This window comes from Anas platyrhynchos, chromosome 1 (assembly GCF_047663525.1).
Source record: "Anas platyrhynchos isolate ZD024472 breed Pekin duck chromosome 1, IASCAAS_PekinDuck_T2T, whole genome shotgun sequence".
Lineage (NCBI taxonomy): Eukaryota > Metazoa > Chordata > Aves > Anseriformes > Anatidae > Anas > Anas platyrhynchos.
The window spans coordinates 21,503,953-21,516,138 of NC_092587.1; the positions used below are offsets into that span (position 1 = coordinate 21,503,953).

At 38.7% G+C, this 12,186-nt stretch overlaps 1 protein-coding gene across 7 annotated transcripts in view; it reads right to left on the reverse strand.

Annotated features, from left to right (window-relative positions):
* Nucleotides 1-12,186, reverse strand: part of PLXNB2 (plexin B2) — a 259,144-nt gene that overhangs the window by 57,986 nt on the left and 188,972 nt on the right. For all 7 annotated transcript variants that reach the window (XM_038173392.2, XM_038173387.2, XM_038173388.2 and 4 more), the window contains 5 exons: nucleotides 10,173-10,299; nucleotides 8,190-8,340; nucleotides 5,842-5,956; nucleotides 5,022-5,124; nucleotides 4,451-4,552 (listed from right to left, as the gene is read on the reverse strand). In XM_038173392.2, coding sequence (XP_038029320.1) covers nucleotides 4,451-4,552; nucleotides 5,022-5,124; nucleotides 5,842-5,956; nucleotides 8,190-8,340; nucleotides 10,173-10,299 — 598 coding nt within the window. The remainder of the gene's footprint in view (nucleotides 1-4,450; nucleotides 4,553-5,021; nucleotides 5,125-5,841; nucleotides 5,957-8,189; nucleotides 8,341-10,172; nucleotides 10,300-12,186) is intronic.

A 12,186-nucleotide genomic window follows, 5' to 3' on the forward strand; every position in this document is an offset into this window, starting at 1 on the left:
AGCACTTGCTTTCAGGGAGCACTAAGGAAAAGCCAAGACACGTGAAAGCTGGATGGCTTCACACATCAGATGTGTCATTAGCAGAACTGCGTGAGTTCTGCCCTTTAAGGTTTTCTCTGTGGGGATTCTGGGCAGAGCAGGAGTGCAAGAATTACATGGGAGAAAAGAATGAGCATCTCTCGGACCTTGCTGGCTTTGTTTTTCCTGCTTCACCAAGACTCCAGCTGTGTTTTCACAAGACAGTCTTCGATGGCAGCACCAGCTTAAGGGTATTTCTGCCTCCTACAACCCTTCTTCCCCTCTCTTCTCCCTGTGTCCCAAATCCATTCATTCTTGCCACTAGGTTGTAGCACACAGTAACTTGCACAGTACTGGCACAACTCTCAGCATGCCTCTTCTCGATCAAGGGCCCGAGCTAGCTAGAAAGCAAAACCCATGACACTGTTTCTGTGCTGGGTTTGTTCCCATCCTGGCCCACAGAACAGCTGCCCAAATAGTTTTGCTAGAAGACCCAGAGGAAGAAACAGGTGGCAAGGACAGTATTAGACAGTATTGCTGGTAAAGACTGAAGAAAGCAGAGTCCACGGGGCTACATGACCACCTTCACCTTAAAAGCTTTCTAGGCCCTGCTTTCAACACAAACCACTAGAATCTCAGAGCAAACAGAAAAAAAATTTTTGTATTTTTGTTAACTTGCTTTCTCCTTCCTGCTCGGAGGGTCAGAAAGTATAACCTCATGTATGAGGGAAGTAGACCTTATCCTGTTTATTTGTAGCTACTTTAATGCTGACATCGCTGGTAACTCACAGACCTGGTTTATCTAATTAGTGCAATGTAAACCTTTCTTATTGTCCCTTCATTCTGGACACCAGAGCCCACCAAGGTTTGGGGCTGAGGAAAAGCATGCACTTAACCCGGCAGAGGACCTGACTCCAGTCTCTCAGACGTTTATGTTACAGAGGGAAACGGACAATTTACTTCTTCCTCCTCAGAAGCTGCATACAGAAAATGAGCTGCTGTGCTCTCAAAAGCCCTTTCTGCATTTTCTGTTTTACAGAAAATGTATCCATCCAAGTTTTAAAGCACCTTACAAATCTTTTTTTTTGAAGAACACTGCTTTACTTTCCCTATTCTACATTTCAATATATCTTATATTTTAAAAAGTGTTCAAATTCTGCTGCTGCAGTGTGAAGCTCTCCCACGTGCTTATCATTAGCAGACCATGTTGGAAGAAGAGGGGGCCTTCGATGTGAGTGATGGCTGCCACCTGGAGTGAATGGCAGACAAGAGCTGCAATGCTAGGCTCTCTAGCAGGAGGCCACGGCACCCAGCAGCCTGGGTGCTAGAAGAGACATGCAGCAAACATTGAGAAGCAGGTTATACATATGACATGCATGGCAAAGACAAATCTAAATGGGAAGTTACTTCTAACTAAAATCTTCGAGAGCTATCAAGGTGATCTTGATGCTGGTATATCTGTATCTTCTACTGTGCCGGTCTTTCAAGGACTTAGCTGGAGAATGTCTCTTGCACGCAATACAACTGATCAATATTAAACTTTCCTTCAGTGCCCCTCAGCTGCTTGTTCTGGATGTGGCTATTCTCAAGAGAACAATGACATTTTGGATTTACTGCTGCTTCCTAGTCAAATTCTTTTAGAGGAAGGAAGGTCAGAAAAACAGTCAACAGCTTCTCCTCTTTTAGTCTATTTGCCTCCAGCAAAGGCTCTCACAACGAGATTTATTTATTGTACTGTAAGTGTTCACAAGTTAAGAGGTGTATATAAAAATTGTGAACTTATTCTTTAAACTTGAGTGCTGCAATAGCAGTTTCAGAAGCTATTCACATAACCTACTCAATGGGATAAGACAAAACTTTAAAGGCTAATCTTCATTTACAAGTAGAGATGCTCACATGCATGATGCTGGCTAGTGTGCTTACCCATGGTTAGGAAGGCTGTGCATGCTCTTTTAAACAAAGCTTAAGCTAAGATAATAGAGCTAGTAATTCAAAGTAACAACAGAACATTCATTTTTTGCTGATCACCTTTTCCTAAGCAACAACAAAGGCAAGGACAATAGGAGGAAACCTGATATATACCAATGTCCTAATCGACAAAGACCTTAAATGTGCTCATGGCTGCACAACTGCTACCTCCATACATTATAATGCCCAAGATGTCCTGTGGCAAAATCACCCACGTGAGAAGCCACGTCCTATTTTGCATGTGGGCTGCGTGCCAACCCCTATAAAAGATCTGTCCATACTCTTCTGAGCCACCCTGCCCTCCATGAGAGGTTTATTGAACACTGGGTGTAGGTTATCCCATTACTCAAGTGTACTTTCAGTAATTCAAATTATTGCTTCAGATAGTTTGATAACATCAGAACGACTGCCTGTATAATTACAACTATTTAATTTATCTGTTTTCACATATCCTTAGAGGTCTGTGCATACAGCTGTAGACACTGTGTGTGCCTGTTCAAGTCCTGGCACTGAAGGCATTACTATTTTGTTGTAAAAATGTACCTCTGTACCAGGATACATGGGGCTGCTCCCATGATAGAGATGTTGTTTCCACTTGGCTCTCACCTAAGAAAAATTATTCTGACATCACTAGACACTCATTTCTCTCCAGTGTCTTTCCAGCCTAGGGCCATCCATCTAACTTCTTACAGACACCTGAATTCCATGTAAGCCTCCCTGGGTTCCAGTTAAATAAACGCATACTGGTCTGGTTGGTAGGAAAACTGTTAGATGTTGCTATCCTGTGACAAAGCATTCAAATCCTCAATATGTCTCTGGCTTTGTTATATGTAATTGATACCTCTGAAAAAAAGGACAGAGGCATTTTCTTTCTCTTTTATCTACTAGTAGTTCAGAAAGATTGAAGTGCTTGTTCACAGATGATAAACTAGACAAATGAGATTAGCTTTGTGGGTTCCTTCTGCTGTTTCTCCTTCTTTAAGAAAAAGAGTCCTCTAAAAGGCAAATTCGGCACATCTAGATAATGCATCTGCCCTGAGCTTGTTCTCAAGATAGAATGTGCTCTTCTACTTAGATCAAGAGAGCAGGGAAAGCTTTTCCCTCTAGTGTAGAAACCAGTTTGTCAGCTCTCCACAATGCTAAGACAAAGAAACTGGAGTGAATTCTCCATAATAAGCTTCCATTTTCAATATAAATCCTGCAGCTAAGTGTTGTGTGCTGCATCTTGCACACAGTGTAAGTCAGACCAGACTCGTTCACCCAGCCAGATGTCCTGCTAGTCCTGGACATCACAGAAAACTGATAAAAATCACCATTTTTTTTTTTAAACATATATTTATATGTCTTCAAGCAAAAATATTTATTTTTGAACATATGCTTGTTTAGCACCACATGCACAGTATGCTTTTGATATGACTGCAGTATGTATGTGTTTCTTTTTAGCCTTTTTTGACCATGCTTCTTCTTATATTGTTGTAATACTCCAGTCCTGTTTACCCTTTTATTTCTCTTGGCAGTCATAGAAGAAGAGGTGATAGAAAGCCTTTAAGAGTTAAAATACTTCAAGGGAATTTCCCTTTGACAAGGGAAAAAGAAACTTCAAAAATCATGAATCTTTGTTCAATTGATAGACGGCTGGTGGCTTAAGCAATCAATACAATCCAGCATATCTATCATTAAATTGTACTTACATGAAGACAACACAGAAACAAACAGCAGAAACCAAGAACTATACTCAAGCTATCACCTAAAGAAGTTTTTTTTAAGCTTTGTTTTTATCACCTAAACTAACATTTATGCAATGTTCAGGTGTTAAAACAATTAAAAACTTGGAGTCAAATTCTCACTTGTTAGAAGCCTTGTAAATGACCTTCTGGAAGCAGGTACCGAGAAACAGAAACCTTTGCTACAACTGGGAAAATACCTGATCTTTTGGTTTGATGGTTTAAAGAGAAAAAAAAAAAAGAACAAAATGTGATTTTACCCAAACTAAAAGCATGTAATTTCTGAGTGCATTTTTTTTTTGCTAGAAAAGTGGAAAGAGCACTGGAAAGCACACTGAATTATGTGCTTAATATATGAATTATCAAAAAGTAAGTATTTAAATAGAAAGAGTAGAAAGAGATATTTAACGTTCAGACTTTCTAAATATCCTCTCCTTTTGATAGCTGAAGAATAATTTTTAAGGTGTTTGAGGAGGTCCACCTTACATTCTTTAAAACAAAAATCCCCTAGCAGTTACAGTGTTTTGCCCAGTTCTGATCTGTCTTTGTGATGACTTCACATTTAGAGACCCTATCACAGTAACCAATCCGATATCAAACTTAAATGTGTAGCTCCTTTCCTTCTTTAAGAAGAACTATGAGCAAAATCACTCGGGAACACAGAAACTAATGCCTTAAGAGTGGGTGTGGCAGGAGAAGTGGAATTCAAGTGACAGCTAGCTTTGAATTTATCTACTTACCAGATAATAATCTAGATGTTTTCCCTCAAAATACACTGTTGTTCGGTATTCCATGGGTATTATTGGAGGGCTAGGGTTTAGAAACTGTGGGCATTCTTCCTCCTGGGGAGATAAACATTTTACACGTTATTCAGAATAAAAGTCTTATCACAACAAGCTCCGATGGCCTTCGGACAATGGAATGATTGTTCTAAAGAACTTCATGCTTAAAATACAGTGACAGATTTGATTACACCCTTTCAAATTAGACATGCTAAAAATGACTACAGCATATGTCAAAGCTGTGGGTGATTATCTTTCCCAGCCTTGAAATCCTGTTCCTCCCATTGAAGCAAAATAGTAAAAGGAACAAAAATATCCTTTCAGGAGTTATTCAATCTCACTGCCCCTCCTCAATCACACCCTTAAATTCCCACCCCCGCACTGTCACTAAAAAAAATCTCACACTTCTGGAGTTAACTTTAGAATCATTTAAAAATCCCCAACTCAACCAACGGATATGAGAAATAAAGCAGAAAAAATATTGAAGTTTTCTAATAAAAACCTAATAAATTTTATTTTTAAACATTACCATATTTTGTTTGATCACATCCTCTGTTGAAGAGGACTCTTCACAGATATGTCTCTTCCAGTCCCACTGGCAATTCCATCTATTGCTTGCACAGGAATAGCATCTACAAATATAACATGATAGTCATGACAAACTGTCAGGCTTCTTCCCCCACTGACAAAAAAAGTAAATTAAATTCCATCTTTATTCATGGAGAGTAGATCAATCTGCTACAGAGTCCTTACTATATTAAGCCGAAAATCAAATAGTAGGAACAGTTTGAGAACCCCCCAAAGCTACATTTTTCTCAAACATAAGCAAGGATCAGAAAACCATGGCACCTCTCACAAACTTTGAGACTGGGTCCAAGATGAAAGAAAGTGATCTAGGTCAACCTTCATACGTCAGGTTGAATAATGCAGGGTTTGAGTTGGCTGTTTGTCCTGGGGCAGTAACATCTCAAGTGGGGAAGATGCCGGTGGCAGAGTCAGCTTTGACCATCATATTTGAATGCACCGTAACCCAAAGCTCCAAGCTAGCATTTCTGGCAACACTTAGTAAATGGATGTCCACAGAGCTCACCTGCAGATACTTTAGATACTACCAAAGATGGAAACCCAATGAACTCGCCTTTAATTGTATGTGCCATGAATATTCACATTCTAAATGTCTTACGTTATCAGCTTCAACCATTTTTAAAATCCGTTAAAGTGTGAGAAAAATGAATTGAGCCACTGGAAAAGGGCTTAAATATGAAATGATTCAGTAACTCGGCTGCCAGTTACCTGAAACACCATGCCACAGAATCTAAACACCTCAGTTAGGAAACTGAAATACTTACGGCTGGTTTTCATAGAGATTCATTGCTTCTTCACAGTCATAAAAAGGGTAAGTATGTGATGCAAAAAATATTTCTTTCTCTCTAAAGGTTAACCGTAATGGAACTGAAACATGATCTATCACAAAAGAGAAAGAAAAAAAGTTATCTAAGTGGTTGTTGAATTCTTTACCTCTTGAGCAGAATGATACAATAATAATACTTTTATTATTTTATAAGACAGGCAAATATTTAACTACACAGTTGACACTCTGGATCTCATGACCTGTTATACTTTAGATTTATGAGCCCTGCTTTGTCTTTTTAACCTCTAAAATTTTTCAGCAAATGGTTTTCAGAAGAAGAGCAGAGATGGGATAAATGGAAGAAGCAAAATTACAGAATAGTTTTTCTTTATGGAAGTGTTAGTGGTACTATCATCATGCTAGAATATTAAAGAGTCTAAAAGCATAAGGAAAACTGAGTAAGAAGGTAATTGAACACAGATGAAAACTGGCACGAGAACAGTCAAAGATTCTCTTAGATATGAATATGTCTTCATGTAAAATTACTTGTTTCATTTGTGGATTAAAACTGTCATTGTCATGTGAATTGAAACAAGTGGTCCTTGCAGTTAATGCCCAACAATGCTTGCAATGCTAAGTTACCACAGTCACTTGTGATCTTCAGTTTGCCATACGCAATTTCCCCACAAATGTACTTATCTGGATCATTACTGAGCTGAGAGTGGAAAATTTATCTTTAGAAACTGGTGCTTTCTTCAGTGAAGCTGTTTGAAATACCTTTTGCAGAAATCATTAAGCCCTTGTGACAAGCTATTTCACAAGCTATTGGGCAACTTCAAACTCTGCTTTCCTTTAACAGGTTCTTGAAGACCATGAGCAGCATGACTGGAAGTCACTTTTGCCTGCACTGGCTCCCGTTAAATATTCTGTATTGGTAGAAATGCCAGGGGATTTCCTAAAAATGGGACAGGAAAAAAGCATCCCTCTTCTCTAGAAATATCACATTCCTTTTGGAACTGACCGTGACTCCAGTAACTTGGGTTATTCTAAACTCAACAGGGTTTTTTAGCAGTAAGTGGTCAGCTCTGGACTTTTTGTCACATGCTGTCAGGAACCACTGCCTGCGTTAATAACTGTCTGCCTTCTGCTGAAGTGTCTGCCAAGCTTTTGAACATCTTGATATTATTTTTGAACATTCTTTCAGATGGATCCCTGTGGGACAAACTCAGGGAGGTGCAGTATTTCTAGGTGACTTGGTTACTCTAATGCCATTCCCGACAGGTTTCTAGTCTTACATTTTATGCTGGAAGATGTCAAGCTGTCATATTTATCAACTTAGTCTCTCTATGTGTTACTTTTCAAAATATTTAGGGAATGTGAATTGGCCCTAAGTAAAGGAGTGCTGTTTTAACACTTTGCACAGTCTGATACCTTGACACACCCCAGCTATTTTAAAACTTAAGAGAGATTTTAACATCATTGCTCTTTGCACAACTAAAACTGGATTTTGACCTGCTTAAAAGAATCAAAGCTTGTCTTAAGAAGTGCTTCCAAGTACCACTCTGACACTTCAGGGAAGGTTTGGTACATATAAGAAGGCTATCCACAGGGACTGCCACTATACAGGATGCAAGAACACTTCTTCTGTTGTCTGTTTAAATTTGACCACATAATCTGTGCTGTGTCACCGGTTTTATCCCATGTGTTTATGTATCAAGATATATGGACTTAAGGCACAAATAAAGCACCATCTAGGAAACAGCACAAGAATTATGGTTGGCAACAGACCTTAAGTGTATAATCAGTGGTTCAGAACAATGATACAGCCTTTAATTATACGATCGCATATTTTTCCACTGGTCATACTATTACAGAAGCTGGAGGGCACATAGTAGAAGTGGCAGAAGGTTTTATAACAGAAAGGACGACCTTGTGACATGGACCAGAAAACAAGCCACTGAACTACGTGAGCAAAACTAAGACAAGAAAACTTGTGCATATGCTGCTCTTGCAGCTTCACAACATGGGGTGATTAGATTAAGATTAGAGTAGTTGGATTTTGCTTGTCTGGGACACTGCACCTCTTATCCCGATACAAACACTGGAGATTGGTACAACTTGTGAAAACAGCAATGCAAAAAGTTTGAGTAAAGCTTTTTTTTTTTTTTTTTTTTTCAAATTAATGGTTGACTAGACAAAGATCAACAATAGGCTATCTGAGGCAAAGGACTGAGGACTGGAAGAAGAAAAAAATGTGCATGCAGTTCATATAAAAGCATCACACTAGAAACAGGGGTTTGTGTTCCTTCCTTTTATTATAAACAACAGGTAGCACAATTTCTTTACCTTGACCTTCTGGAGTTGGAGGAATTACTTTAGGCGGACCACAGCTAATAACCCCTTCATTTAATTGAGCAGGATGGGTTGTGTCACCAAATGTACACAAAAGCTGGTCATCGCTGTTCAAAGCTGGCAGTGGACTCACAGTCAGTTTCACCTGCAAACAATATATAAAAAAGGTAAAATGTTTGAAAGAAATTAACCAATGCCCAGTAAGATTTATGGCCAGAGAATTTTCAGTGGTTTTTTTTTTTTTCTTCTTCCTTTTTTTTTTTTTTTTTTTTTTTTTCCCCAATCAAAGGTGATATTTTGGCTAGTACCATAGATGACTGTTCTCGTTTTCAATTTTAATTTGTTGCCAACTACTAATCTTTTCTTCTTATCTTTCTACCACTTTCCAGATGGGTCTATGTTGAATTAAACTGTCACAAACACCTCTTGTCCTGTCAGTGCACTAGATCAGGACAAAAATATCTGTACAGATACACCCACAGCTTTTTGTTCTTGTACACAGCATCCATGTTAAGCAAGAGTAAAGAGAGCAGTTAACACTTAAAACTTGAAGAACTTAATTAAAATTACATTAACTGTAGGTGTTATTAGTCAACAACGAAACCAAGGCTGGATAGGCTGGAAAAGCTGGAGTTTGAAAGGGCTGAGTAGAAAAATGGCTTTCACTAGACTGAATGTACATGAAAAAAGACAACATCAAAACCCCACAAACCTTGATATCTATCATTACTACCAAAAAAGAATTTCTGGGAGAGTGATGGTGAGATCTTAATTTTTTCAAGGAAATTATCAGTACAGTGTACATGTCAGAAACTAAAAGAAAACAAACAAGCAAACAAACAAAAAACAAGAAAGGGAAAACTTAGCAAGTGAAGAGGAAAAAAATGAAGTTTTGGATGCCTTCTTTGATGTGATATTTCTGGTGTGTTTATTATACAGTTTAACTTTTTCCATTTTGTATGAAAAGAAATAGTAATCATTCTTTTTCCACTGAAACTGGTCCACTGTCTCATGAGCTGCAATGTTTTTTGGTGAGTAAAGTAATCACAAGAAGAAGGCGACACTGGTAATATTGAAGGTTGCATGCAGATGCTCATTTGAAGTTGGGCTTGTTTTTGTTGTTTAGATATTTTGATATTACTTGATATTCTGATATGAGGCACCAAAGACTTGTCAACACAAGTTGACAAGATCTGAACTAAGAAGAGGTGTGGATTTTAAGTGGGCTATTTACATTCTACTAGCATTTTTATTCAACACAGAGATGGCCTTAACAGAATGCTGTTTACATCATTTATGAATGAAATTAAACTGATTTGAATTAACATCTCTTTCTGACTAAGAAGGATCAAAAGTCATTTAGCTACTTTACTCAAAATTAACCTGATTTTACTTGCTGAGCACCACCAGGAAGTCCTCAGTCTTCATTGGCATGCTCCATTTGGAGTCAGAGCAAGCTCTGACACCTTGGTCACACTCCAGACGCTCAGTTTTGTTGCTGCAGAGCAGCCTTGCATGCTGAATTTACCTCCTCCATATATGCAAGCAAACTTTGCCGTGTAGGCAATTCCACTGCTGATTTTAAAGAAACAGCTTATGACTTTGCTACTTACTTAAGTTTATGCTCAGGTAAGCTGAAAGAGGATGCAAGGGCAGCATGAAATCTCCCCTATCAATTAGCTTTTATGGGCTATACAATATTGTGCAACACTTTCATAATATTCACTCTAAGTGCTTTGTCATCCACACTAATGCAGCACTGTGGTTTACAGAGAAGGTGAAAAGAGCATTTCTTAGGAGAAAACATGAACTGCATCCCGCAAGAAGAGCAGTGTGAAAAACACCAAAGGCTGAGATACCCAAAACACTTTATAGTTCCTGTCACCACCATGCATAAAGAAATGCAGATATTCCTTTGTCTGGTAGTCACATCAGCATGTTTTAAGAACAAGCAGGGAAAGCATTTTCCTGTCATACCGTAGCAGGGGCTCTGCGACTCATGTTTCGAGGGTCTGCACTAATGATAGTAACGCATGTGCCACTTGGACTCCAGAGCCAGTGGTTCTCCTTATCAGCTGTTTCACAGTCTGCTCTCTTTGTGCACCTGACAAAATAGGAACAAAAACGAAAGCAAACCAGTATTATAGCTGAACTCTGAGTTCTGTGAACAATGCAACAATTCTGGGATGAAAGACTAAAATTACAACATAAGATGACTGGAAATTTTCTTTAATATTAACTATTCAGGTCGTTATCAGAGGACTTTTGAAGGAATAATTGATGAAGTATTGACCAGGTTTGAGATGTAAAAAGCAAATGAAGAAACTTACATATATGTTGCACACCACCTAGGATTAGACAACTCAAACCTATAGACATGCACTCATATTTTATGTAGCATCAAAAGGAGAATGGAGCCATTGCCTGATCTTCTGAAAGTAGGCTGATTAATCTTCATTTTAATACATAACAAACTCCTGGAGGAGTGGGCACAGCCTTTTTTTTTTTCTGTAGGCTAAGTGGATGACACCTGTGTGTTAGCAGTAAGAAGACATCTGACTCATGAGGGTAGAAATGCAACAGAGAAGTATTGCTGGGAGTGCACAGGGAAATGCTGTTCTCCTGGTGAATGGTTTTATTGACTCCTGCCACTAGTTAAGATCTCTTTCTGCCTGGGCACTCTTACCATTGCAGGAAGACAACAGTGGCTGTGCAGCCTCACCAAAAGTACTGGGAGATTCTCCCAGCTCCCCTGCAGGAAGAATTGAAAGGAGAGATACTGCAGGACAGAAGCTGCACATGTGGCTACTGAAAGCCCGACAAAGGGTCAGGGGGATCTCATACATATTCTTTTCATCCTGTTCAATGCTTGGGAGAAAACTCTGTAGTATCTCTATCTGCTGTAACACAAGTCTATTAACTCATCAGGGGCTTCAGTACAGCACAGTTGCTGCACCGTTCTGCCTGCCCTACCCTAAGGATATCATTTACGTACGAAGTCTGCATTCATATGTGTCCCTAAACACACAATTAAGCACTGCATGCCTTCACGAGACAGAACTTGGTGCAGGTAAGAAAAACACTAGAAATTATGCACTTCTCTTTCTTTTTCTGTTAGAAGAAATACTACCAAATGCAAAAATTCATGTTTGCCTGTTCTCAAAGATCATTAATACTTCAAGTTATTGAGGTCAGCGGTCATATCAGAAACCTGAAGGGAAATCTAGGGAAAATTGCCTTTTGTATGATATATGACACGGCCTTCAACTCCCAGTAGCCCAGGAGGAGTTCGAGTTGTATATTCAAAATCCTCAGGTTTCATCCACTGAAGCTGAAGCCCAGGCTTGAAGAGGTACAGTATATTGCATAAAACTGTATGCAACGCATAAGTTTCTTTGCAGTGCTTTACATTATGCTCCACATCAGGCTGTTAGGTAACTTAATGTGATAGTTCACATTTTCAGGCAGGAAGCTCGAAGTCTGAAATTCATCTGCATACTATAATTAAATAGCCCCTTTGTTCCAACAGCAAGTACTTAGAATCATGAATTCCCAACTGCTCATGCCAAGGGGTTAATTAACTTAGTAGTCAGAAGGAGAGCTGTAAGACCGCTCTTGCCTCTCACCACTCCAATCAATGCACAGTGTAAAGAAGAGACATCCAGATTTTTTCTAGTTTACATGTGTTTGAATATTAATTCAGATAACCTCTACAGACAAGTCAGCCAAATGCCAGTTTCTGTTCTCCTGCAATTAGGTGAGAGCTCAATGCAGCTACATGTCTCAGTAGCTGACATTTATATAAAAACAGCATTTGATCTATATTCTTTATTTTCAGACATTAGCAATTTTTTCTTTTATGCTCTTTTTTATATTTTCCTTCTTTACTTAAAATATATGCTATATTTTTAGGATTTTAAATAGGGAGCACTCCTAATTTCTGGGAAAATATTTAACTGGATGGTTCAGAGAGTCATAAAACTTGCAGTTG